We start from the raw sequence: 27,892 nt of genomic DNA, 5'->3' as shown, positions 1-27,892 counted from the left end.
AATTCACAAATAAAAATTAACACAAACTTTTTCATTTAAAAATTATATGATAAATGTTTATATAGTATTTTGATCCAAAAATTAACATAAGCAGAAAGTTAGCAAAACACAAACAACCATTTTCTTCTGAGTTTATTTCAGGCGTTATCAGTTTCATTACTTGTATTGTACGTGACAATGTAATCAGTCAACATGTCACAATTTCCTGCAAGGTAACATACAGATTTTAGAGGATCATAAACTTATCTTCCTATTTTAGAAAAATTAGATTCTTCTGCAGACTTCCCACCTAGCAGCTAGGATTGAAAAAAACAGATGAGATTTTGGGAAACTTCCAGGTCAAGCACAACAGCTACCAACACTGCAAAACTGCCTAGGTCTGCGCAAAATACAACCACAGAAAGGGGCATTTTCTCCTCAATATGCTGGAGAGATCAACCCAGATAATGTGAAACTTTGCTACAATTTCATGGATTTGGTAGAATAAGCATGCATGTCCCTGGATTGCTGGAGCCTGTCTTTTGCTTCCTAGCCTTCTTGACACAATAAACCAGAATGATTTTCAGTTCATACTCCCTCTTCAGCTCTCATTTCCTTAAGATGTTAGAATCACCCCTGTTTTCCTATAGGTTTGTTTCTCATTAACTTCCCAGCACAGCATGCCCAGAATAAATTTCTGGCTAGCTATGTCGAGACCTCCTCTGCAGCGCACACTGATGTACATACACGGGGGATTCATATTTACAAATTAAATCCACTAACTCCAGGTGAAAGGTAGCCCCTCAGTATTAAACGACAACACCAAGCACATAAGAACTCCCACAAAGATGATGGTGACTAAGAGTAACCGAGATGTTTCAAGACAGTGAAAATTCCCGATACCAACTATACCATGGTTAGATTGACATCAGCTGGACTGACGTGTAAGAGCTGCAGAAACCCCCAAACACTCTGGAATCTTGCTTCTTGCATCTTGAATCACCTGAGCACGCTGTAAGTGGTTCAGGAAGCAGATCTACCTAACTGTCCTCGGTTACCGCAATCTGGAGCACAACAGCCGTCTCACAGATTCCTTAGCACCTGCTCCCCCTGTTCTTTTTCTTTGATCTTTGCAGGATTTCTACCCGAAAGGCTTGGTGGGGAAGAGACCGTCACCGACCTTAAAGCAGAACCAACAGAGAGGCTGGAGCAGCACGCCCACCGTCGCACAGCTCTTCAGTACTAGACGCTTCCGCACGGGTATTTGGCACGAACAGCCCTTCCCCTCCTCCCCAGCCGCCGCACGCACACTCTTCTCCCTCCAGCTCCGCACAGCGGCTCCCCCCGGCCACCCCCGCAAAGCCCTCTGGATGCTCTGGCCGCCCGACGCGGGGAGCGGCCCTGCGAGAACGGACGTAGCCGAGGCCCTCCCGGCCGAGCCCCACCGCCGCGCCCAGGCACGCCGGCTCCGGGGCCCCAAGGGCGGCGGCAAGGACCCCCCCGCCCCGGCGGTCCCCAGCCGCAGGGCCCGCTGCTACGGCCACGGCCGCGCCCCCGCCACAGTCACAGTCACAGTCACCTCTCACCAGCGCCGCCCGCAACGGCCCCGCAGTTCAAACCTCCGCGCCACCGCCCGCGCATGCGCACTGCACGGCCGCGGCGGCCGATGGGCGCGCCGCCGCGTCGTCCATCAGCAGCGCCGCCACCTCCTCCTCCTCCTCCTCCTCCCGCGCATGCGCAAGACTGCGCATTACGGGTGGGAACTGCGGGGCTTCCGCCCCGTTCCGGGCTGCTCTGAGCATGCGCGATCTCGCGGCGGCGGCGGGGCGTGTGCGCGGTGGCGTCACCGTGCGTGGGGTTGCGGAGGGCGGGGAGGGGCTGCGGCGAGGGCCGCCTGCGGCGGAGGGGGCGGAAAGGCCGGCGGCGGGGGCGGAAAGGCCGGCGGCGGGGCGGGGCCGGCGGCGGGGCGGGGCCGGCGGCGGGGCGGGGCCGGCGGCGGGGCGGGGCCGGCGGCGGGGCGGGGCCGGCGGCGGGGCGGGGCCGGCGGCGGGGCGGGGCCGGCGGCGGGGCGGGGCCGGCGGCACCGCGGCGGTCGTTCCCATCCGCCCGTCAGCGGGCAGGCGGCGGTGCCCTGGCGGTGCCCGGGCGGGCCTGGGGCAGGCCGCAGCTCAGCCCGCCCCTCCGCGGCAGCCCCTGACTGCGCAGCGGGCTGCGGCTGGGAAGGCGGCGGCGCTGGCAGGGGCCTGCCGTGGCGTGAGGCTGGCGGGAATGGAGCTGTGGGCGTAGAGATACGGAGGAAGAGCGCAGGGTGAAGAGCCAGGCTAAATCAGCGCTGTGGCCTTAGGGAAGGGCTCGATCGGCGCTCGGAGCCTTACCGACTCTAGCGAGCAAAGGAGGCTGGTGGCTGCCGAAAACAGTTGGCTGATGCTGGGGGGCAGTGAGGGAGGCTCACCCGATGTGGGTAAACACAGAATTCTTGTTCCTGGGCTTGCAGGAAGAGCCTTGTCTTCCCTCTGTAATACAGAACACGCAGCCGCTGTGGATCAGTAATTCACACTGTCGCAAATCTGGAAAGAGGGGGACGTTTTTCAGAATTCACTTAAGAGTTTGGAGTTTTTGCAGGGATAAGCTTTGCCATGCAGCATATTTTACATTTATTATTACAGCATCTGTACAGGTCTAAGTGAAGAACATCAGAAAAAATCAAACACAAAACACTTGTTTCCGAGACTGCCGAGTTAGTTGCACACGGGAGGTGCAGCTGGCCAAAAGGCTGCAGCAGTTCAGTTGTGAGTATTTCGTGTAGGAGTGCATGTTATGGTGTGGCTTTGAGTTGGTGGTGGTTTTACTTGGTTTTGAATTAAAAGGTGGTTAATAACTCCTGTCAGGGCATGGTAGATGAACTATCTTTCAGGAAGTAAAGCAAATTCTATGTACATTTGGGTAGTCTATAAAAAGATTGTCTAACAAAGGGGGCCTGTTGGTAGTTTCCTTTGTTCAGGGTGTACATATGATGAGAGAATTTGTCGCTCTTCGGGGCTCGAGGAGGAAGATTTTTCAGCACACATGTATTTGGCCCCACATCTGTTTCAAACATAAGAAGAAAACTGGATATACTGCATGTGAACATCAATTTTTATAGAACTATAATACTGATGTTTTACTGGAGTTTTAATATATTTTCTTCATGGCACATTGTGCTGAAGCAGTAATTTATCTTGAGACTGTTTCATGAAAATGTTCAAACGCCTCTTTTAAATGCCTGTGGTTATTAATACATAGCCCAGTAGTGCTCAGGTGGCTTCCATCCTGCAGCACCTTGGCTTTCTGTGAAATTTCCCTGACATGATGCTGCCCATTTTAGGTGCAGTGTTTGAGCAGAGGAAAAATATTTTCAGATGTGTCTCTCAAAAATAGAAATTTGTTTCTGTCAAGACATTTTTCTCCAAATTTCAAAAAGTTTATTTCTATGAATAATTAAGAAAATAAGGAAAAACTAAAACCAGACAAACATCAAGAAAACCAAACAAATTCAGAGGTAACACATGCTTCTTATGACACTGTAGATTTCAGATACAACACGTAGGGGTTCAGGCTCTGGTAACAGGACTTCCCCCAGCTCACCAAAGCCGTGTGTGGGATGGACAATGAGGTACCTGGACATGTTCAGACCCTCAGCTATCAGCAGTCACTGACAATTCTATAAAGTTGCAGTAGTTGTGGAAAAAGGGATTTTTCTTCCTGCAAGGAAATAGGGAGCACGATGCTATTTGCTGACGGCGGACACATATTTTGGAGTTCTTTGGGCAGTTCTGCTCCCCATCCCCTCACCAGGGATCCTTACTCTCTGCCAAGAGGGGTAAAGAGATGCCATTGCCTCCTGTGAAGCAGGCAAAAAATTACTGTTACCAGGCCGTTGTCCCAGTTTTAGAGCCTCTGCAAAGCGTGGAAATCGAGAAAGATGCAAACAGCACACCCCATGTTTTCCCTGGATAACCAGTCCAAATAAAGGGCTGGGCACAGGGGCAGCAAGGGCTAAGGGGTCCCTCTCTCAAACACAGCAAAGAGCACTTCTATGCTTGGTAGGGTCCTTTCCCCCCTTGGCTCTGGAAAAGGAAATGCAGGTTTGCAGAGGGGGCTGCCCAAGCCGGCACAGGGGCAGTCTGGCTGTGCTCTGCCCCGCCGCCGCTGTCGCTAAGGCTGTCCCGAAGAGCACCCAGGCTAGGCTTCAGTTGCCATGGGGCTGGTGCTCGGGGACTACCTCCCCGCTGCAGCAGTGCCCAATTAGCGTGACTACCTGCCCAAGTCTTTGACTGTGCTCTCAGGCTGGTTTTGCAGCTCCTGCCGAGGCCAGCGCTACTCCAGCCAGGCTGCTAACTGCCTCCAAGCTGTCCTGGTGAAAGCTGGCTCGTGTTTTTCTACACTACAGGGCAGCAGCAAAAGCAAGACTACAGTGTAGACGTACCATGTGTCTCTCAGACCCCAAGTGCAACTTTATTTAGACAGACAAAAAATATAAATAGGTAAATACAAAACAAATTTTCTGGGTGATTTTGGAGAGAGCTCGAGGGTCCGTATTTCTCACACGCGCTCAGCTAGGATAGCTTCATTTTGCCTTTCTCAGGAGCTGCTTCATGGATGAGTGGCTGCTCATCCCCATTCACTGAGAGGATCCTCTTTTCTGGCGGCTGCTCCTCAGGCTGGCGGGCAATCAGCAGACGACAGGTAAGCAAAATCCCAAAGACGAGGGCATGGGCATAACGCTTGAGTGGATCCCCCACTAGCTGGTGGAAAAAGAGCACAGCCAGCACGAGGAGGAGGAGGAGGAAGTTGGCCACGTCTTTGGGGCGACCAGGCACCAGTGTCATGACAATGCCACATGCCACTTCGAGGGCACCAATGCTCTTGCGGAGAAGGATGGAGCTGACTCCCATCTTCTTCAGCATGGGGAGGGCCCGCACGTAGCTTTTGTATGCTCGTTTCTGAAACCAAGCAGTAAGAGCGTGTCACACCGTAACGCGAGAGAGTAAAGGCAAAGGTGACTTCCACTGACATAGACTGATGGGCAGTATGACACAAAGAGCACTTCAGCTGTCACAGACCCCGCTGGCACAATACCCAACCTGAAGCTTCTGCTGCAGGGATAACACCATCAACCTGCAATTCCGCCTTTATAAGCTGTTGTCTCCTCACTGGAAAACAGTTCTGCAACCTAGCACCCACCTTTGGAGCTAGGACCAGGCCAGGTGTGTCTTCTGCAATCTGAAGTTATGATTTCTAGAATTAGCAATGCAGAACCATGTTGTTAAAAAAAAAAGTGCCCCTCTCTAAGAGTAGCTCGTCCTTTATGATTAAATAACTCACATAGTCCTTGCAAAGCCAAGGCACAGCAAGTGAAAACAGAAGTCTCTTTCTACCTCAAAGCAACTTACAACACCCCAGTGTTTATGGGCAGTACAATCTTAGCATAGGACTATACATCAAAGCTGAGATTCATCAATGCTATCCTGTGCTTAGGTACCTTTACCACCCTTTCTTTCCTCAGGTGAAAGCAAGCTGACATTTGACATCCTTCCCTCCCTGGTTTATGCTGGATTTAGAAGCCATGCAAGTTGCAAGACTCAGCCTCCTTACGGGACTGCCTCAGTGCTTCAGGGAGGAAACAAACTGTGTCCTTACACGCGTTCAGGTTCTTTCATTTGAACGTGAGGTGCTCGTGGGCCTATTGGTTTTCTTTGTTGGGTTTTTTTTCTTTTTCAATCAAGCATTTATTTTTTTTACATTTTAATAAAGCTCCTAGTTATTTGAGACACTGAAATTATTTCCACTTACACTTAAGTATACTCTCCCTGCAGGTGTTCTTGCCATTGTGTTCTCTGCTTTCTAGTCAGGGAGAGGGAAATGGAAGCTGAATTTCTGAGTTGTTCAGCTCTCACGGGCACTGATCAGATTGTAGATTTACTTCCATGTGATTTTGGAAACCTGCTCTACAGGCACACAGAACTTCCCCACTTCTCTGTAAATTTTGCTGCTTCCTTCTAAGAGGAGCTGACACTTCGCGTGTAGTTAAAAAATATACAGCAGTGTCTTTTTTGCTGCTAAATATTGAAGATCTCATGACACACTTACTCTAAGTGTATGCATTGTAAGGATGCATTTTAAACCTTCAGTGAATAAAACCTCAGAGCAGAGTATTTTTAAACAGTTGTGAAAAATAGCTTTTTAAAGAAATGTATTATCAGCGTGTCCTAGAGTACTCTTGTATCTTAAGTATTTTAACAGACAAACTAGTGTGTCTGGTTTTTGCTGAGCTGAAAACTACAAGTTGGGCAGAAGTTCTCTATTTGCTTGGGGCAAGAAGACATGCTTATTGATTGGCAAGATCAGGTTTTCACTAACTGTCCAGACCACCATGGTATGCAGCACAGCAAAAGCTTGAAAGCCTAATGAGCCATGAACACATTATGATATGGGCCAGTAAGAACGATGGTGCTGTGTAATATCCGTGTACCTGTGCTTTCTCTTTGTAAAAATGGAGCTCGTTCCTACCTGTAGGCCTGACTCTTGGTAAAACAGAAAGGGACAGAGAAGCGAAATATTCTACAGAGCAAGGATTTTGCAATGCTTCTAAAGTCTCAGTGCTTTTTTTCTGTCCCTTATGTAGCAGAAGGTTAAGAGCTTTGTTTTCTGGGCATTTTATCTCAGTCTTTTGCTCCTGAGTCTCTTGGCACTCCGATTCAGATGTTATTTGAGAGCTAAGGAAAAGCAGCTGGGCAGGTGGAGCAAAGAGAGAGAACAGAATGTGCTGGAAACTTCCAGCACTATTTTTTAGGGTCACAAAAATTATATGAACGCTTTTCAGCTACTGCAGTAAATATGATGGGGGGCAAGCGGGGAGGGTGGAAGGAGAATAAACAAACATAGATGAGGAAGCAAAACGTGGCAGCCAGTCCCTCACCTGCCTGCAGCTTGCAGCTGGCAAAGCTCTGCAGCAGGGTTGGCCCTGGGCAGAGGAGCACAAACTAGCTCACCAGCTGAGAAATGTACAGTGCCTTCTTCCTCTCATCACCCCTTTCCCGTTAGGCAAGAGGAGGAGAGGCTCATTTCCAAGGCTGAAGAGAATAATAAGGTGACTGTTAATAATATCTTCTTCTGCCAGCTAAGAATCTCAAAGCGTTTCAGTTGTGAATTAATCCCTGCACAACTCTGGTGAGGTAGGGACAGTCAGCATCGTTATCCTTGCTCTGAAGCACAGAATTTTGAGGATGATCATCTGGCTGCCAAAGCAGGCATCCGCTTTTCCTAACCCCAGTCCAGGGGGTAGGTGTCCTCCCAGGCACCAGCCTGCTACATGTCTGGCAGTTCTTCAGACCTTGCTTTTCAGCGACTCTGGTGACCCCATCTTGTGCAGGCACCATCAGTGTGCTGTGCTACCCCATCCCCCTTGGCTCCCCTCCCTGTCTTTATCCACAAGAGGTTTCTCCATTGAGAGGCTCAGGCAGAGCCGAGGCGAGGGCTGCCAGGCTATCCTCGGCACTGCTTATTATTTGTTTCTCTCCGAGTCCATCAAATAAGGAGACACATAAGCTTCTTCCCTCTCCCGCCCATCGCTCGGGGCTCCGGAGCAGTCACCCTCTGCGTATCCCGCTGCAAACCCTGCTTCTGCCGCAACGGTGAGGGGAGAGAGAGCCCTAATGCGTCTCCCTCCATGCTGCCGCCGCCGTACTCACCATCTCGTTGTAGGCGTCTCTGCTGAGCCGAGGGGTCAGTTTGATGGTCCCCATAAAGACGAAGAAGAGCCCCAGGGCTACTGAGAGGGCGACGATGGTGATAGTCCTGGGCGATGCCATGGAGCCGTCGGGAAGCGGTGCTGGGAACGGGTCCTAGCGAGGCCTTCTCGCTCTGGCTGCCGGCCCGGCCGGGACGTGGTCCGCCACCATGGAAGGAGAGGAGGAATGAAGCTGCGGCGGCAGCCGGGGTGACAGCGGGAGGGGACTCAGCCTCCGCCGCTCAGCGGCCGCCGGGTCCTAATGCCCCGCGGCCGTGCGGCGCCTGCCGAGCCAGGAGCGTTCCCACCCCTCCTGCCGTTATGTCATCCTCGGCTTCCCTGCGCCTTCCGTAAATTGCCCACAGAAAGCCGAAGCTGAACCGGTTCGAGGGATGCGGGATGGCAGCCAAACGGTTGCTTACTAGTGGGAAAACGAGGACATGGGAGCAGAGGGTATGGGAGTAACCTGCTAAGGAGATAGAGTGGTCAGAGGCCTCTTGTACATAGGCAGCTTTCCATTTCAGAAGCTCAGACACTAATACACAGCAAACATCCTATTGCTTAACGAATTTGCCCCAGAAAAGTAAAAAAGATGTCTTGCCCCTGCGGCTCTCCGGGAACCTGATGCCCAAAAGGGACGGTGAGGCCACTGTGCCACCCTCCCCCATTGCAGGTAAAACCTATCCTGTATGTTCACTTCTTCAGAGACTACTGCAAAGATGTCTTGATCCACTGTTACTTTCTGATTTAAAGTCATTATCTCTCCCCCTCTAGTTTGCATTAAACTTTGTTTTGACAAAAGCATATTCAGGTGAAGCAGAAATCTATTCAGATCTTGCAGTGAGAAGCCAAGGTATAATTATACAAACTGCATGGAAACTTGCATCCCTCGCTGTAAACTGAAAACAAGAGGCTGTAACAGTGTGGGGAAATTCTTATGCTCATGGGATGGTACAAGCATAACATTTCTTATGCCTGTCAGAAATCTCCACATCACCTCCCTAGTCTCAAGTCCTAAACCCATGTATTTTAAGCCCCCATGGCTCAAGAATCACAGAATCACAGAATGTTAGGGGTTGGAAGGGGCCTCTGGAGATCATCTAGTCCAACCCCCCTGCCAGAGCAGGACAACCTAAAGCAGGTTACACAGGACTGCATCCAGATGGGTTTTGAGTATCTCCAGGGAAGAAGACTCCACAACCTCCCCGGGCAGCCTGTTGCCGTGCTCTGTCACCCTCAGAGTAAAGAAGTTCCTCCTCATGTTCAGGCAGAACTGCCTGTGCTCCAGTTTGTGCCCATTGCCCCTTGTCCTGTCACTGGGCACCACTGAGAAGAGCCTGGCCCCGTCCTCTTGACACCCACCCTTTAGATATTTATAAGTGTTGATAAGGTCCCCTCTCAGCCTTCTCTCCTCCAGGCTAAAGAGCCCCAGGTCTCTCAGCCTTTCTTCATAGGGGAAATGCTCCATCCCTTAATCATCTTAGTAGCCTTCTGCTGGACTCTCTCCAGTAGTTCCCCAGTAGTTCCCCATCTTTCTTGAACTGGGGGGCCCAGAACTGGAAACACTACTCCAGGTGTGGCCTCATCAGGGCAGAGTAGAGGGGGAGGAGAACCTCCCTAGACCTGCTGGCCATACTCTTCTTAATGCACCCCAGGGTTCCACTGGCCTTCTTGGCCATGCTGCTGGCTTATGGTCAACTTGCTGTCCACCTGAACTCCCAGGTCCTTCTCCGCAGAGCTGCTCTCCACCAGGTCGACCCTCAGCCTCTACTGGTGCCTGGGGTTATTCCTCCCCAAGTGCAGGACCCTACACTTGCCCTTATTGAACCTCATGAGGTTCCTCTCTGCCCAGCTCTCCAGCCTGTCCAGGTCTCGCGGAATGGCAGCACGGCCTTCTGGTGTGTCAGCCACTCCTCCCAGTTTAGCATCATCAGCAAACTTGCTGAGGGTGCACTGTGTCCCTTCATCCAGGTCGTTGATTAATACGTTGAATAAGACTGGACCCAGTACTGACCCCTGGGGAACACCACTAGTTATAGGCCTCCAACTAGATTCAGCACCACTGATCACAACTCTCTGAGCTCTGTCTTTCAGCCAGTTCTCAATCCACCTCACTGTCCACTCATCTATCCCACATTTCCTAAGATTACCTATGAGGATGTGATGGGAAACAGTATCAAAAGCCTTGAAGTCAAAGTAGACAACATCCACTGCTTTCCCCTCATCCATCCAGCCAGTGGTGAAATCATGGACAGTGATCAGGTTGGTCAGGCATGATTTCCCCTTGGTGAATCCATGCTGACTACTCCTGATAATCTTCTTTTCCTCCACATGCTTAGAGATAACAGCCAGAACGAGTTGTTCCATCACCTTTCTGGGAATGGAGGTGAGGCTGACTGGTCTGTAGTTACCCAGACCCTCCTTCTTGCCCTTTTTGAAGACTGGGGTGACACTGGCTTTCCTCCAGTCCTCAGACACCTTTCCTGTCCTCCATGACCTGTCAAAGATGATGGAGAGCGGCTTAGCAATAACATCTGCCAGCTCCTTCAGCACTCTCGGGTGCATCCCATTGGGGCCCATGGATTTGTGAGTGTCCAGTCTGGCTAAGAGATCCCTAACCCAATCCTTCTCTACCAAGGGGCAGTCTTCCTTCCTCCAGACTTCTTCTCCTACATCCAGGGTCTGGGATTCCTGAGGACCAGCCTTAGCAGTAAAGACTGAGGCAAAGAAGGCATTTGGTAACTCTGCATTCTCCGTATCCTCCGCCACCGGGGCACCACCTCATTCAGCAGAGGGCCCACATTTCCCCTGTCTTCCTTTTGCTACTGATGTATTTGAAGAATCCCTTCTTATTGTCTTTGATGTCCCTAGCCAGACTTAATTCCAAACGGGCCTTAGCCTACCTTGTTGCATCCCTGCATACTCTGATGATGTTCCTATATTCCTCCCAAGCGGCTAGTTCCTTTTTCCACATGTTGGAAACTTCCTTCTTCCCTTTGAGCATTTCCAGGAGCTCCTTGCTCATCCAAGCAGGCCTTCTGCCTCCTTTGCTCTATTTCTTCCTCATAGGGATGAATCAGTTTTGGGCTTGGAGGAAGTGGTGCCTGAATAGCAATCAGCTCTCTTGGGCCCCCCTGCCGTCTAGAACCACAACCCATGGGATTCCTCCAAGTAGGTCTCTGAAGTTGCTAAAGTTAGCTCTCTTGAAGGCTAGGCTTGCCGTCCTACTGGTTGTCCTGCTTCTTCCGTGCAGGATCCTGAACTCCACCATCTCGTGGTCACTACAGCCAAGGCTGCCCCCAGCCTTCACTTCCCTGTAGGAGACTATCTAGCAGAGAGAGAGCATACTTAATATGGACATAGAGGAAATAAGGGGTGAATAGTAGGTACTAACAGACACTGTTGCATAGAACTTGTAACCAATCGCATAAGTAAGGTAACTGCATGCTGGGCAGGTGGACAAAGAGAGACAGCCAATCTGAAAATGCATGATCACATGTACAGGAATAAAACAGTATATAAGACGCAGCCAAACGTTCAATAAACGGCTTTTGCTTGAAACCATATTGGTTGGTCTGCAGAGTCCGTCCTTGCGTGACCACACTTCCCCAACCAGGCCTTCTTTGTTTGTTAGTATGAGATCCAGCAGCGCGCCTCTCCTCATTGGTTCCCCCACCATCTGAGTCAGAAAGTTATCATCAGTGCTCTGCGGGAACCTCTTGGACTGTGGCTGCTTCACTGTGTAACTTTTCCAGCAAATGTCAGGCTGGTTGCAGTCCCCCAGGAGAACCAGATTCTGTCTTCTGAGAACTGGTTTTTGTTGTTATTATTCCAAGCTCAGGGTTCCTTAGGACTTGAGTTAAAAGTCTGAAAAATACAGGCAGCTATCCCTGTTTCCTTGGGAGTTTATCAGCCTTGATTCACCCCACTCAGATAGGGAACTCCTCTGGAGGAGGAAAGAATGAAATTTAACAGCCTGACTCTAGAAATATGTTCTGCTACTGGTCTGGCCTAGATGTCCAGGATAAATCAAAAGGTAGCTTCAATACAACATAAAAGTAAAAATTAAAAAATAAAAATAAAAGAAGCCCTCAAAACAGCATGGAGTTCACAAAACACAAGGGAGCTCTGCTCACTCAGACCTACCTCCAGGTTGTAGCACCTTCATCTTTCAAAGAGCTTGAGAGAGCTTCATATACCATTGAGGTTCACAACTTGCCAGTCAGTGAGCATGGCAGGACAAACACAAAACACACCAATTTTTTGAATTAGCTATTGCAGAGCAACCTGGTGAGGAAATAACTTGTTGCTGCTGACATTTTCACATGGCACTTCATATTTAGGTATCAGCAAGCATTAGCAGAGAAGGGGGAGGCAGGTGTAAAAGGAGAGACACTGAAATCTGTTCTTTGTTTCATTTTATAGAAAAGTCTTTCTTATTGCCTCCAACCTGCCCACATGACTGATAGTGATTCAATATTGGTTTTGGAATTTTATACAGGAAGTATTTCCCTGACCCCAAAAGTCAACATTTTCCTAGTGTAGCGTGAGGATTTCTAGTTTCTACAGTTTCTTCATAGCAAGTTCACAATCAACTTGAAAAACACCCAGAATATCCTTGAATCAAGCAGAGAACTAATGGCATGGCAGTATTAGAAACTACAGTGGATTTTAGTACTTCATGTTCACATATTGGTGGTGAAAACCCACGACACCAGGGAGAGGGTATTTTCCAGGCTGCTTTAACCAGCAGACCAAGAAGGGGGGCGGGGGAAGGGTGAGGAAATGCTACAGAGAACCTTTTCACCCTAGAAATCCAAGTGTTTCCTTACAGAGCAGTGTAGTTAGGCAACCCAAAGCAAGAGCAAAGGCAAAATTATTTATTTTTATACAACTTTCAAGAAAATAAGTTAAAATCCTAACTACATCGACTCCAGGCTTCAGGACAGTAGAAGGCTGCTTCCCAAGCTCTCAGAGCTGGCATACCTGCCTCCTTGTCAGCGGGTGAACAGCAGCACCAGCTCACAATGAACAGCATGAGGAAATACGTCAAAAGGTATAGCCAATGTGGGGGCAAATGGCTCTCCTGCCAGCTTCTTCCCCGGGTCAGGTGGGCAGCACAGCCTGTGGAAAGCAAAGAGAGCATCCTTTAGACCAGTGACAGAAGTCTTCCCACCATTACCAGTAGCACAATAGCACAGAGGATGCACTAAGGAGGTGTCGTGTGTTTGGCTAACATCCCTCAGAGTCTGCAGCTGACACTGGCTGAGGTTTGGAACCATCAATACTGAATCCCAAACCAGGCCTGAAAACCTCATGGACAAGCTGAAGAGTCAGCAGCAGGTTTAAAGCCCCCTTTCTCACAAGTCATCCCATCTGAAAGACACTTAATACCCTTAGGAAATAATCCTCAGTTTTGCACTACCTTCATTGGTTACCTGCAGACAGATTTATGACCTGCAAATGGGCCTGCCCCAGATCAAGACTTAGCTATATGATAAACCCTAAGCAGGTGACTAATCCCCTTGGTTTCACTTTGTTGGCTGGGGGCCAACCCTGCAGTGAACTCAGCAGACTCCCTATCCCACATCCAGATGCGCTGCTTTGTTGGGGAAGGATGCACAATGCCATTATAGCATGTTTGCATTATTTTCTATTCCTTACTGACGCACTAAGGCATCCTGGCAGAACATAAAACCCAAAGAATACTCACTACCTTAAATCAGTGAGCACAGCTCACAGGTAAACCAAAGTAATGCAGAAGCATAAACCACTTCTGATTATCCACTGAATAGTCCTGGATCGCACCTGCAGAACTCACCCAGTGAAATTCAGTCATAACAAAAACCTTCCTAAGCCAAATTCAGGTATTTATGTCCTTCTCTGGACATAATAGGGTCTGTCACTAAAGTCACTGGAAAGGAAGAGAAGAGGGTTCTCACTCAGGAAAGTTCCTCATGGCTTCACCCTCTGGCTTGCAGGAGCTGTAGAGCAGCCTTCAGATGGACTTGCAGTTTTGGATGGCTCACATAACCCTGTAATCTGCAAAAACAGACACCATGCTTTCCCAGTGACCCACCACCACTGTGAGCTCTCCAGAAAGAATGATTGCACAGCAAGCATCACAGAACTGCACTGAGCTGTCAAAAATACAGGGAAAAAAAGAATATACATATTTTGCCATGTCCTGTCTCAGACGCAGGCTCTTAGGAGGCTGGAGAGGAGACCCACGTTCAGCCTATTTGGCAGGGTAGAGCAGTGGGAGAAATCCCTCTGCTTCCCACAGGGGATGAAGTTCAAGAGACAAAGTGTTACTTAATTAAGCAGAGGCACGTAAAACCTTCCACACACACTTGTGAGACTGCATCTGGGCACCAGGACCAGTTTGAGACTTCCCAGTACACACTGGAGCAAGTCCGGTGGAGACCACTGAGACAGTTACAGGGCGTGAGGCATGGCATGCATGAGGAGAGTGTGAAGGCTGGGGTTATGAAGCCTGGGGAAGAGACAGTGAGCAAGGATCCATTTGCTGTCTTTGGGGGCTTCATGGGGGATTACAGAGAAGATGGAGCCAGAATCTTCTCAGAGGAGGACGAGAAGAAGATGAGAGGCAACAGATGCACAGCAGCAAGGGGAAATTCTGATATTAGAGAAAACACTTTCAGGAGAGGGTGTCCACACTTGGACATATTCAAACCTCAGCTGGGCTTTACAGCCCTGTGCAACCGTATACAACTTTGAAGTTGGCCTTGCTTGAGTTGGGAGATTGCACCACAAACCTCCAGAGGTTCCTTCTCTCCTAAATAATTCTGTGAGCCTATGAAAGATGGAAAAAAAAAGATTAGAGCTGTCTGATTTAAAGAGAAAGCTTGATAAAGGCACTGAAAACAGTGGACTCTATGGGATTTTAGCTGCTGTCAGCAACAAGGTAAGAAACTAAACGAGCAGAGAGTTTGGAGCCAGTATGACAGGTCTCACAGAATTCTTTGTTCTAAAGATGAAAATAAATAGCATATTCTCTCGCGGAGCCCAGCCCGAGATGGGTTCACCACAGCAACAAGGCGTTGGGCATCCTCCCATGATGACAGGAGTTGTGGTAACACAGCCTCTGCCTTTCCACTGTGAAACTCATGAACTGAGCAGAGTCAGTCTCACCAGATGTTAAGAATAACATGGAGTACTGTACTGCCCTTTGCCGCATGGAGGTAACTTGTTAGGACCTCTCTGCTCACATCTGCTTCCAATTTTTCAGCAGTTGGTTTGAAACTTTCTGCCATGGCAAGTTTGAACTCACCATTGAATGCTGAATTCCACCTGACATCCTCTATTACCTTCTCCACCACCTCAATGCCAATAATCTTGGACACTTGGTGAGCCAGAGAGAGACCAACTGTGCCTGGAAATGAGGGAAACAAAAATACTGCATACATTCATGCTGAAGAAACAAGCCTTTAGATACTGGAGATCATTTTTGGCAAGCAAAGCACCAGCCACCAGCCCTGGGAGCACTGTTCACCTGTTCCACAGCAGATGTTGAGGAGGATGGTGTCCCCACCAGCCTCACTCAGCTCCCAAACCACCTGGTACAGAACTTCTGCTCCACCCGTGTTTACTTGGAAAAAGCCATCTGGAGAGATGTGAAACTTCAAGCCAAGCACTTCTTCAAAGATGTGTGGTTCTCTGTGAAGGAGCTCAAGGTAGACTGCTCATGGGAGCAGCGTGTCATGGTGTTAGCAGAGCACACGAAAACCAGCTGTCAGAAGGCAGCAGAGAGGCAGCTGATTTCCGTTTCCATTCCCAGGGTGCTTGTGTGCAGGGGAGAATGTTCTCCCCCCACCAACTTCTATTTCACATGAGCCTTTCAACAGGATCAAAGAATTTTGGTTCTTTGTAGGGGATCTATAACTTGCACAGCCTAGAATTCATTGAAAGGATCAAAATGACTTTGCAGAAGGCAGCAGTCCCAGGATCTATTCCCCAGTTTTGCTGCTAATGTGATTCGCTGTCTTGAGAAAGTCACTGTAGGTTTTTTTCTTTAGTTTCCCAGGCTCATAACTCCCATGAGGTAGAGCCATAGCATATTCAAGTGTTTTGGGTCTGGAAAAATAAAAGATGTGGCCATCTTAAAACCACGCCTGCAATAGGCATCCAAACATGTCATTCTCTTCAAGCACTCCTTGAACTGCTAGAATTTGAATTTGATCAGGGAAGGGGGTGGGGCGAGAAAGGAGGTGGCTCTGTTTCCACTCTTTCCCTATAGGTCAAGACATATACCTCTCTTGGAAATAAGTGAAGTCAAGGCAGAGACTGTTCCAGGTCCACACATGAAGAACTCCTTAAGCAATGCTTTCTGAGTAGCCAGTCCCTCCTGTCAAGAGCGAGAAAGGAAAACCTGGCTGTTTGGGTAATCTGATTAGACACCTCTCCCCAGCGATACACCCAGCAAGCCCAGGTCAGCTAGATGCCTGATGTGCCTCTTGCCAGGGGCCCTGTCCTCCATCTACTCACCTTGCCCAGCTCCTGGGGGTGGAAGGTGATGATAGCCATGGTGTGGCCATGGCTGGTGGTGCGTACCACGAGCTCCCGCCAGTGTCCACCTTTGTGGAAGAGGATGCGGGGGTCTAGGGGGGAATGACGGGTGAACCCTCCATAGCCCTGAGCAGAGAGGAAATGGCACTTGTAGTACAGCGAAGCCAACTGCCCTGGTCTTAGCATAACTCTGTGCACACCAAACGGGTGGCATTTCCACCCGTATCATCTGTTTCTCCCATTTGATTTCAGTACACTGATTGAGAGCTCTTTCCGAGCTCTTGGAAGACAGGACATTTTAATAATTTCAATTTGTGATTCTTATGTATTTTAATAGATTGGCAGGAATTAATTTTCACTTGATTATCTTCATTCTTTGGAACAGTTTAGAGGCTGCAACATTAACATGCAAGTAAAAAAAAAAATTATCCATCAACCAGAGTCAGGCCTGAAACTTTTCAGACCATGAAAATGGACTTGAAAACACAGTGTAACTAAAATGAGAGTGTTCTCCCAAATAAGAGTTATGGCAGTCCCTCTACTCCACAGTCTAGGGACAGACATGACTGACTTATTTACTTGGGCTACTTGTTTGTGTTTTGGGGGTATGTTCTCCATGTGGTTGGCTTTCACACAGACAGTATTTCTTGCTGGAGACAGACAGACAGCTTTTTGTTTTGTTTCAGGGCACGTAAACCACTGTGGCATCTAACATGATAAACTGTGGAGAGGCCTTTCACCTGACTTCTCCCATTGTACCAAAAGAGAATAAAAAAGAAACAAATGGTATCTAAGTGCCCCAGAAAATCTTACTATGTTCTGGGTATCCACAGTCTGCAGGACCTGCCAGAGCTCCCTTTGCCAGTGATTATTGTCACCTACTTCTACGAAGAGGTTGGAGCTCTGGAAGCTTTTTAAATGACCTCTAGAAACTCGCAGAGGAGCCACTGCACTGTTCTTAAACTAAAGGAGCCAGAGCAGAGCAAGCTGGTTTTCTAACTGGAGAACAATGGTGTGGGCTTACAGCAGCAAAGCAGTTTAGGTTGTCTGGAAGACAGCATTCCCACTTCAGTTTAAATGCTGAACTTCTGCTGTCAGAGGTAAAATGCATCCATGGAATTACTTTTTCAATAAGAAAAGTACACAGCGACCCCGCCAGTGCCTCTTGCTTTGGATGTTGACAAGCAAAGCCTGGTATTGATGGTGTGAATGTGTACACCACTGAGCCACTTCCAAGGAGCACACAGCTCGCATCTTCATTGCACAAAACCGAACTGCCTCACGCATCCCAAATGCTCTAACCGCTTCAGGTGCTTGGTGCTTTGGAAGAGTGCTTGGTCACTTTGGAAAAGCCATACCTCTCCTCCCAGGAGGAACCCGGCAGGCTGCAGCCCTCCCTGGCCTTTTTCTTCTGAAATCCTTTTCTTCTCGACAGTGGGCGAGTCCCGCCGCGCTCCTGGGGCCCACACCTTACCTCCTGGTGTGGCGCCCCAGCACGGCTGCAGGCTCCAGCCCTGCACCCTGTGCTTTCCAGGTCTGTCAGCGGCAATGGGGCGGTTGTGGTGCCCGACCCTCTCCCCTCGCTGTGCTGCACCCCTCGAGCACACGCCAGCCTCGTGCTTGTGGTGCGGAGCCCCAGCACACCCCGAGGGTCGCAGCGTTGCACGCCACAGCCCTTTGTGCATGCAGAACCGCACGGCGTCCGGGCAGCCCCGCGGCACTCCAGCACCCAGGGATGCCTGTCCTCGGGGAACGCTGCACAGGATGCCGGCACACACGCAGGGTGTGAGACCACCCTGCCGTGCAGGGCAAGGGGGCTCCTGCTTATGCCTGCCCGTGGGGGCGGCATCAGTCGCTGTCACCGTAACTCACCCCAAATGGTCTCTGCCCATTTAGGCACCTGAAACAGAGAGAGCAGCAGTGGATGCGATCAGGTTCCGATCCGTTCTGTCCCAGGATTTCAGCGTTCTGGAGAATTCTGCCAAAGAGCGGCCCTATAGCTCATGGGACTGTGGGAGAAGGAAACTGCCCTGGGACACCACCCACACGGACCCCAGAGCCTCTCCTGGGGTCCTGCTGGCAGACAAGCCCGTACAGCAGAGCTCGTCTGCTTGGCTTTTGCCTTTCTGCTTTGGGATTACACATTTTCAAGCATGATAACACTCAATACATAACAGCAAGTAGTTTACTCTGCCATAAGATAAATGTTCTGACCAGTGGTAATATTAGGGTCTGGGCTTTTCCCATTCTTTATTGGGTTCCTTCATTGTCTCTAGGCAGGATGTTTCTTCTCTCATCTCTAAGGTTGCTGCATCAGCTGACAATGGTAGTGGCCTTCCTTGCTTCCTTATCTCCCAGTTTAAACCAGCTCTGGGGCCTTCTTTTACTTAACTAGGTAAAAGTTCATCATATCTGGGTGAAAGTTCACAGCTTGCTGCCTAAGCCTTCAGCAAATTTAGCTACTAATACTAAGCAAGTTCTGTGTGAGTGGTACACCAAATCACACCACAGGCTTGCAGTGGCGTTTGCAGATCAGAGCAGTCGGCACCAGGAGCAGAAGACAGACAGCTATGAGGGCCATGTTTTGCAGCTGGGCCCAGTGGGACCTGTGGCCCACACTTCATCTGCAGGGTTCCCTAGAAAGCCTCTAAAATCAGATTAGGGTGAGAAAATATGTTTTCCGGACACAGATGTTCTACTTGGCAAACACTGAGAACTAAAAAACAATTAGTGTGATAGATGTGTTTTTCAACACCCCAGCTTCAAGTCACTTGAGCGTGTTGGCAGTCTTCTGTCATTTTCCCATACCGGCTGACCAAGAAGGATCTGCTGAGCACTATGGAGCATCCTTACCCAGCGGCTGAGGCAGCCTGGGAGGAGGAGTATTCATTGAGAACAAGCCTCGCCTCTCCTGGAGAGAGCAGGCTGCAGGGGAAGTATGGACATACAGTGGGATTGTAGGGCATGGCTTTGAAACATGCTGCCCTGAGCACATCCTGGAGGCAGGATGCCTTGGCTCCAGGATCCTCTTGCACTCAGGGCTAGAAACAGGCTGGTAACAATGTGGGGCAGGAGGCAAGAGATACAGAGAGCAGAGAAGCCCTGCAATTCCTCATGGAATACGTAGTAGGAAGGAGAAATGTGACAAGAGACACCTGGCAGACAGAAAAGGGAAGTCTAAGTCTGTTCATTCCCTCCCGGTTACACATGGGGAAACCGAGGCGGAGGAGGCAGTGAGCAGCTTGGCCCTAGCTCCACATCTGAGCCGGGAATTAAGCTGTGCTTCACCGCACTCACTTCACTCCCTATCGGCCACAGTCCCTGCTCAGGTGCTCTCTTCAGCATGCTGCTGCCTGTTTCTGCTAGGTGCTGCCAACTTTGTCTGAAAATGGTGCCCGTCTGCCCAGCTGCCATACCTGCATGTATCCCCCACGCCTGGCTCAGGCGGGGGCTGCTTACCAGGGGCTCTCCACCCGGCATGGGAGAAGCTGGATTCAGAAGCAGCCCATGGATAATCTGGCTGGGGCTCAGCACTGAAACACCTCGCACCCTTTGGATTGCAAAATCAGCTCTGCCTGGGCTATACTAGAAACGCATGGCAGGGATATGTGTTTTGTCTTCCTGGAGACACACAGATAGCTGCGTGATCACTGGACCACCCAGCCCAGGCAATCTTAGCAGCTGAGCCATGAAAGAGAACAAGATCCCCTGTGTCTGGGGGGATTTGGCCAGGCAGCCTGTGCCACAGCAGGGCTCTTGGTGGAGTGGTGACTAGGCATGGCAACCCCTGGCTGAGAGGCAGAGGGCTTTGTGCTGGTCCAGCCCTTCCCCTGCACAGAAACATCTGTGGCTTGGGGGAGGCTGTGACACATCTCAGATCCATGTAGCTCTGGGAGGAAACAGCGTCTGGTCTCCATTCTCCACAAGATGAATGTCAAGAGACACTTCCAGTAATGGATGCCAGAGCTTGGCCGGCTCTGACACATCTGCACACCTGCCCACAGCGCCTTTCCAGTGCTCTCGCTCAGCACAGCACCTTCACTGCTTCCTGGGTGGCTGGAGAACATCCTGGAGCTGCTCCAGGCTGGCTGGTGAAGGCTGCTCTGTCACCTGCAGAGATTTCAGCCGTTTCCTCTTTGAAAATAATCCAGAGGGAGCTCTGGTGCACTCAGCCTCTTCTGTGGTCTAACCATGCCTCACCGGACAAGTGTGCAACACAGCAGCCTGTTTCTGGAAGCAGGGTGAGCCTGAAGATGCACTGGTACAGGCAGGGACTGTGCCCCTGCTTCACCAGAGCTGGGTACCCGCCCCAAGAGACAAGGCAGCCAGTCCTGTGTGACTGACTACACCTGCATCTGAGCCAGCTCCTGGGTGGGCTTGTGGTCCTCACCAATGCTGTGCGGCCAAACCCCCCTGCTCTCGACCAGTCCCTCACTGTCATGGGTATTTAAGCTTCAGCTGGTCAGGCCCAGCCTAGCCTGCAGTGGCAGCCATGGGCCAAGGGTGCAGATGTCTGCCCTCATCCAGGGGCATCAACATGGGGGACTGGGCCAGTTCCTCAGCAAGTGTGTGCAGGTCTCTGTCTACAGCCCAGCTGCTGTTTGGGGCTGAGCTGATGTCTCTGCTCTCTGCCTTCAGGCCCTTTGCCATTCCTGGGATGCTCCTCTGTACGGCTCCTCCTGGCGGCCCAGGGACTACAGGCAGCTGTCCTTGTGCAGCACTGACCACTGCACTCAGGAGAGATGTAGTTGCCTTGGAGCTGAGGAAGGTTGCCTTTGAGAAGGGCCCAAGGGGGCAGGTTTCGTCCTCCCAGGCTGAAGGCTGCCCTGCCTCAGGCAGGGGTGTTTCCCTTTAAGAGGCGTATGGCTCCAGTGCCTCTTTTCAGACCAGCGCTTGCCAGGCAGCCTCTCCTCACTTCTGTGCCTGGTTATAGTCAGAATGCAATTAAGCCAAGGGGCAATTGCATCTCCTGCTTGGGGCTGTAATGTAATCACTGCCAGGGCCACAGCAAAGGCTCCTTGTACAGCAACATGGAGCCTGGCAGTTGCATGAGGCTTTTTCAGCCCCGCTTCTTTAGACACATCAGTTTCTGATCTCCGCTGGGTGCAGGTTCCTGGACAGGTCACACCACCGGGCTGATCTGCAGCGTGTGTCCCTGCTTCCTCCGGACACAGGCCACGGAGGGGAGTGTCTGTGTGCACCACAGCCAGACCAGTGCACCAGGGGGCTGGCAGGAGCTGGGTGGCTCAGAGTGGCCGTTCCTTGCACAACCACCCTGCCTCATGGCAGAGCCCTGGGGTCTCCACCACGACCCTCAGAACTGCCCCAGGCCACCTGTCTTACAGGTATGAGCAGAGACTACCTGACTGATCAGGCACTGTGGGAATTCACAAGCCACTCCCTGGCTGCTGCTGGGCTGGCACACCCACCCTGGCCATCCCACTGTGATGGCAGCCAGCACCTGGCTGACCCCCAACATTCTCCAAAGTCCCCTCATAACCCTGCTTCAATTTACTCTCATCTCCTCACAAGATCTAATTGCATTTATCAGATATCTACCCCTTCACTCAACAATTTACCTGTTTGATTATTATAATCCCAACTAGGACCAACCTGAGGGCAGGCAGACCAATTTCCTCCAGGCTACAGGTTAATTCTGCCTTCTTTTTAATTATCTGTCTCACAGAACCAATCTCTCAGGTTAACATCAGCCCAGGATGGATTATATCCCAAACAAGTAGCAGAAAATAATGATGCATATTGATCCACATCTTCCCTTAATGTGGGCATTCGATTTCCCCACATAACCAAATCCCCGGGTTCCAGGCGTGATGGGCCCATGCATGTAACACTGGAGGTGGGGGAGGAGCATTTCGCACCAACCCCCCCACCCCCCCCTTCCCCCGGCTTCATTGCAAGAGGGTAACATTAAAAACGACAGGGTGAAGCTGAACACAAGCAGTCGGGACAGCAGAGGCAATTGGGGGGCGTGGGGAAATCAACACGCGATACAGAGGGAGGAGTATACGGTGATGCAGAGACCAACTCTGCCGGCTGTTCCACAGAAAACTGTGGTCAGGCCACCCCCACCCGGCCCCCAGGCCATCACCTGCAGGTCAGCGACCAACTCCTTTTGGCCACCACGAGAGCCAAAGGCACGGCCTCACGCTGGCTGCAGCGTCTTTTGGGTTGAGGAGGGGGAAAGAAAAAGATAATCATTTTAACGTGGGCTTTTGATGATTATTTTTTTTTTTAAAAGCGACTCCAGCAACGCCCGATTCCTAGATGTGCAAACCCTCCAACACACGTACCCCGGGCAATACCCTCCTAGCAAGTCTTCCTGCCTGCAAACTGCAGCCAGTTCTTTTAAGGAACAGCCTGGTTCTGCCTCGAATCGGCCTTTCTGCTTTGGGATTAGACGTTCTCAAGCATGACAACTCTCAGCGCGTGCCAGCGAGCAGTTTACTCCGCCACAAGGTAAATGAGTGGATGAACACGTCTGCTCATCAACGACGACTTGCTTCTGTTACAGAACTCGTATTAAAAATAAATAACGACAGAGAAGATTCGCCGACACGGGTCACGGCTTAACGAACGAGTCCAAGCCCAGCCCTGCCGCCCTGCGGGAGCACGTCCGTGCCGGCCGGCGGCGGCGCTCAGAGCCCCTGCCCGGCGGGGCTGAGCATCTCCTGCAGCACCAGGTGCAGCAGGTGGTTCTGCTCGGCGCTCAGCAGCGGCCAGAGCTCGGCCTGCAGGGCCTTCAGCGCCTCCGCGTCCTTCTCCTGGCACGCCAGCACGGCCGACTGCAGCAGCAGGAAGAGCTCGGCCGGCAGGTAGCTCGCCGCCGGCGGCAGCCCGCCGCCCGCCCCGGCGCCGCCCGCGGGCCCCGGCCCCGCGCCGCCCTCCGGCGCCTCCCAGCAGTACTGCTCCAGCGTCCGGGCGTGCTCGGGCAGCAGCTTGGCGGGCGGCGGCTGCAGCAGCAGCAGCAGCAGCACCCGCGACACCTCGCAGCGCGCCAGCACGTCCAGGAAAGCTCCGCCGGGCGCGCCCCCGCCGCCGCCGCCGCCAACGCCGCTCAGCCCGGCCCCGGCCAGCGCCTGCGCCCGCGTCAGCGCCGCCAGCGCGCCCGCGTAGTCGCGGCCCAGCAGCAGGCAGGAGGCGCGCTCGGCCAGGCAGCGCAGCGCCTCCAGCGGCAGCCGCGCCGCCGCCAGCAGCTCGGCCGCCCGCTGCAGGGGCGCGGCGGCGCCGGCGGGCCGGCCCGTGTCGCGCAGCGCCGCCGCCAGCTCCAGGCACAGCCCGGCCGCCAGCGCCGGCTGCCCCCGCTCCAGGTGCAGGCGGGCGGCGAAGGCGCCGCAGCTCTGCGCCGCCGCCACGTGCTCGCCGAAGCCGCCGCGCAGCCCCAGCCGCTGCCGCTGGTCCCGCTCCTGGCGCAGGAAGAGCCGCGCCGCCTCGGCCAGGGCGGCCGCCTCGGCGGGCCCGTGGAAGAGGCTCTGGGCGCAGCGCGCCACGGCCAGCTGGCACCAGGCCGCGTAGGGCAGGCTCTCCTGGGCGCGCAGCTCCCGCGCCAGCGCCGCGAACTGCTCCGCCGCCTCCGCCACGTTCGGCTTCCGCAGGAACCGCCGCCGCAGCTTGGCCGACACCAGCCGGTACCGCGACAGGAAGTCCCCGTCGCCGCCGAGGCCCGGGCCGGAGCCGCCCGCCCCGCCGGGGCCGGAGCCGCCCGCCGCCGACAGCATCGCGCGCCGCCCGGAACTGACTCGCTGCGCTCCGCTCCGCCTCGCGTGACGCCGGCCAATCGGCGCCCGCTCCGGGGGCACGCGGCGGGCGGGGCGGGGCGGGGCGGGGCGGGGCGCTGACCGCGAAGGCGCGCGGCCGCGTCGTGGGCGGGGCCACGCCCTGGGGGCGGTGCTGCTGCGGCTGCGCCGGCTGCTCCGCGCTGGGTCAGGTTCCTCCAGGGGGCACGAAGAGCTGACGGGGAGCCTGGAGACAGTCGTTATTTGAGGGGCTGCAGCGCTTGCCGTGGGGCTGCGAAGATGCCGGGCTCGACCCCCAGCTGTGCCCAACCACCGTCGTTGTTGGAGCCTCCCTCTCCCCAGCAGTGCTGGCAGCCGGCAGGGCGCTGTCCTGGCCTTGGTCAGGACGGGTGCGGACAGCGCTGTTCGCTCCCTCCGCTCCGCCCGGGCCCTGCTGCAGCAGCCGGCGGAGCAGCGTATGAAGGGAGTTCTCCTTTGCATGCCACCACCCGCCCGTTCCTCCCCTGCCTGCCAGGGCTATCTGCGTGTGTGGGCGCCTCTCGTGCTGCTCTGCCGGCTACCCCCGCTGCCGGGAACGGGCTGCTGCAGGCTACCCCCGCTGCCGGGAACGGGCTGCTGCCGGCTACCCCTGCCAACGTGAACAGGCTGCAGAACAGTCCGCTCCGCGGCGTGGCTGTTGGGCTTTCGGTGACTGGGGTGAGGGCCGGGGGACGAGCTGCCTGTCCCTTCCCTGTGCGACTCCCACGTCCGGAGGAGCTGCCCTGGCAGCTCCGGTCTGTCTTCACGCCTCCCCAGCCAGACTCTCCCGCTGCCCCTCGCCCCGAGGGCGCCGGGCTGGGCTAGCTCCTCCCGAGAGCCAGGGGCACCTCCGAGCCTGGCTCCCCGCAGCGCGGCGCGTCCTGGGGTCACAGAGCTGAGCCCCGGGCGGTGCCTCTCGGGAGCGCGCCCGGAGCGGAGCGCACCGCGCGGGGCCGACGGGGGCGCCGTCGAGGGAAGGGCAGGCGGCGGAGCCCAGGACCCAGCGCGGAGCAGCCGGCGCAGCCGCAGCAGCACCGCCCCCAGGGCGTGGCCCCGCCCACGACGCGGCCGCGCGCCTTCGCGGTCAGCGCCCCGCCCCGCCCCGCCCCGCCCCGCCCGCCGCGTGCCCCCGGAGCGGGCGCCGATTGGCCGGCGTCACGCGAGGCGGAGCGGAGCGCAGCGAGTCAGTTCCGGGCGGCGCGCGATGCTGTCGGCGGCGGGCGGCTCCGGCCCCGGCGGGGCGGGCGGCTCCGGCCCGGGCCTCGGCGGCGACGGGGACTTCCTGTCGCGGTACCGGCTGGTGTCGGCCAAGCTGCGGCGGCGGTTCCTGCGGAAGCCGAACGTGGCGGAGGCGGCGGAGCAGTTCGCGGCGCTGGCGCGGGAGCTGCGCGCCCAGGAGAGCCTGCCCTACGCGGCCTGGTGCCAGCTGGCCGTGGCGCGCTGCGCCCAGAGCCTCTTCCACGGGCCCGCCGAGGCGGCCGCCCTGGCCGAGGCGGCGCGGCTCTTCCTGCGCCAGGAGCGGGACCAGCGGCAGCGGCTGGGGCTGCGCGGCGGCTTCGGCGAGCACGTGGCGGCGGCGCAGAGCTGCGGCGCCTTCGCCGCCCGCCTGCACCTGGAGCGGGGGCAGCCGGCGCTGGCGGCCGGGCTGTGCCTGGAGCTGGCGGCGGCGCTGCGCGACACGGGCCGGCCCGCCGGCGCCGCCGCGCCCCTGCAGCGGGCGGCCGAGCTGCTGGCGGCGGCGCGGCTGCCGCTGGAGGCGCTGCGCTGCCTGGCCGAGCGCGCCTCCTGCCTGCTGCTGGGCCGCGACTACGCGGGCGCGCTGGCGGCGCTGACGCGGGCGCAGGCGCTGGCCGGGGCCGGGCTGAGCGGCGTTGGCGGCGGCGGCGGCGGGGGCGCGCCCGGCGGAGCTTTCCTGGACGTGCTGGCGCGCTGCGAGGTGTCGCGGGTGCTGCTGCTGCTGCTGCTGCAGCCGCCGCCCGCCAAGCTGCTGCCCGAGCACGCCCGGACGCTGGAGCAGTACTGCTGGGAGGCGCCGGAGGGCGGCGCGGGGCCGGGGCCCGCGGGCGGCGCCGGGGCGGGCGGCGGGCTGCCGCCGGCGGCGAGCTACCTGCCGGCCGAGCTCTTCCTGCTGCTGCAGTCGGCCGTGCTGGCGTGCCAGGAGAAGGACGCGGAGGCGCTGAAGGCTCTGCAGGCCGAGCTCTGGCCGCTGCTGAGCGCCGAGCAGAACCACCTGCTGCACCTGGTGCTGCAGGAGATGCTCAGCCCCGCCGGGCAGGGGCTCTGAGCGCCGCCGCCGGCCGGCACGGACGTGCTCCCGCAGGGCGGCAGGGCTGGGCTTGGACTCGTTCGTTAAGCCGTGACCTGTGTCGGCGAATCTTCTCTGTCGTTATTTATTTTTAATACGAGTTCTGTAACAGAAGCAAGTCGTCGTTGATGAGCAGACGTGTTCATCCACTCATTTACCTTGTGGCGGAGTAAACTGCTCGCTGGCACGCGCTGAGAGTTGTCATGCTTGAGAACGTCTAATCCCAAAGCAGAAAGGCCGATTCGAGGCAGAACCAGGCTGTTCCTTAAAAGAACTGGCTGCAGTTTGCAGGCAGGAAGACTTGCTAGGAGGGTATCGCCCGGGGTACGTGTGTTGGAGGGTTTGCACATCTAGGAATCGGGCGTTGCTGGAGTCGCTTTTAAAAAAAAAAAAAATCATCAAAAACCCACGTTAAAATGATTATCTTTTTCTTTCCCCCTCCCCAACCCAAAAGACGCTGCAGCCAGCATGAGGCCGTGCCTTTGGCTCTCATGGTGGCCAAAAGGAGTTGGTCACTGACCTGCAGGTGGTGGCCTGGGGGCCGGGTGGGGGTGGCCTGACCACAGTTTTCTGTGGAACAGCCGGCAGAGTTGGTCTCTGCATCACCGTATACTCCTCCCTCTGTATCGCGTGTTGATTTCCCCACGCCCCCCAATTGCCTCTGCTGTCCCGACTGCCTGTGTTTGGCTTCACCCTGTCGTCTTTAATGTTACCCTCTTGCAATGAAGCTGGGGGAAGGGGGGGGGGTGGTGGTGGCAGCAGCCTTTCGCCCTTGAAAACCAAGGTTCACATCCCACTAGAGCCCTAATAAATAGGAGACTGGGCTCTCCTGAGTCACTGCTGGTGAGTTTTTGTCCATGGTGAGGCTCATGCGGAGCCCAGCAGACTGGTCGGTCACAGGGATGGGAGAGGATGGGTGGATGCAGGCTTGGAAGGGGCTGGGAGCAGCCGTGCACAAAGAAACTCCTCAAGTGACAGCCTGAACTGACAGCAGCGTGGATTTACTTAGTGACTGCCTAAAACTATTCCTACAAAATTAACTAGGCACTGAAATGCAGAGTTCTAATAGCTACCCTTGCACAGGTCCCATGTCATCAACTTACTCTGCAAGAGTCGAACTCCACACAAACACTGAGATTCCCTGATTTCCCTGTGGTTGTAGAAAATAAATGAGATGCAGCAATTCCACAGTGGTTACTGGTCTTCCCGCATGTCTTTTATAGAGTGGGAGCGGGAATGCTTGTGTGGTTTGGTAAAGAGTAACCTGAGAAAACATCCGTATTTCCCAAACATGACCATAAATCTTTATGAAGAGCTTGGGAATACCTGGTCTGTTTAATAGTCTAACCACAGGCTAACTGAAGTTGTACAATTTCAGCAAAAGCACTATGTTTGAAAGAGAACCCAGGATATTCTATATTTGCCGTTTTAAACATGCTACACACAAGACAACACCTGGTTTATACTTACCTTTGCTGTACAGTGTATTTTTAAATTATTTGAATGAAAAAGGAGTGCTGCTGTTAAATGGAATAACTA

General features: G+C 53.9%; 4 protein-coding genes across 4 annotated transcripts; 1 reads left to right on the top strand and 3 right to left on the bottom strand.

Moving 5' to 3' along the window:
• Positions 1 to 4,574: 4,574 nt before the first annotated feature.
• On the bottom strand, positions 4,575 to 7,829 carry TMEM35A (transmembrane protein 35A). Its single transcript, XM_009946933.2, has 2 exons — positions 7,710 to 7,829; positions 4,575 to 4,961 (listed from the first exon to the last, which is right to left on the bottom strand). The coding sequence occupies exons 1-2, from the start codon at positions 7,827 to 7,829 to the stop codon at positions 4,575 to 4,577; spliced, it is 507 nt and encodes a 168-aa protein (XP_009945235.1).
• Positions 7,830 to 12,744: 4,915 nt separating this feature from the next.
• On the bottom strand, positions 12,745 to 19,690 carry TRMT2B (tRNA methyltransferase 2B). The gene is given in 11 exon segments (XM_086470677.1): positions 12,745 to 12,871; positions 13,690 to 13,789; positions 14,772 to 14,881; positions 15,032 to 15,143; positions 15,264 to 15,446; positions 15,449 to 15,476; positions 16,020 to 16,115; positions 16,256 to 16,402; positions 16,856 to 16,926; positions 18,149 to 18,176; positions 19,574 to 19,690. Coding segments are annotated over 11 exon segments (1,119 nt in total).
• Positions 19,691 to 22,932: 3,242 nt separating this feature from the next.
• LOC147414913 (40-kDa huntingtin-associated protein-like) lies at positions 22,933 to 24,012 on the bottom strand. Its single transcript, XM_086470381.1, has one exon. The coding sequence runs from the start codon at positions 24,010 to 24,012 to the stop codon at positions 22,933 to 22,935; it is 1,080 nt and encodes a 359-aa protein (XP_086326507.1).
• Positions 24,013 to 25,252: 1,240 nt separating this feature from the next.
• Positions 25,253 to 26,332, top strand: LOC147414912 (40-kDa huntingtin-associated protein-like). Its single transcript, XM_086470371.1, has one exon. It carries the CDS (start codon positions 25,253 to 25,255, stop codon positions 26,330 to 26,332), a length of 1,080 nt encoding a protein of 359 aa, XP_086326497.1.
• The last annotated feature ends 1,560 nt before the right edge of the window (positions 26,333 to 27,892 follow it).

This window comes from Leptosomus discolor, chromosome 9, assembly GCF_034619465.1.
Source record: "Leptosomus discolor isolate bLepDis1 chromosome 9, bLepDis1.hap2, whole genome shotgun sequence".
In the NCBI taxonomy this organism is placed as follows: Eukaryota; Metazoa; Chordata; class Aves; order Leptosomiformes; family Leptosomidae; genus Leptosomus; species Leptosomus discolor.
The sequence above is the reverse complement of the archived record's forward strand: the minus strand, read 5'-3'. Positions and strand labels throughout refer to the sequence as shown.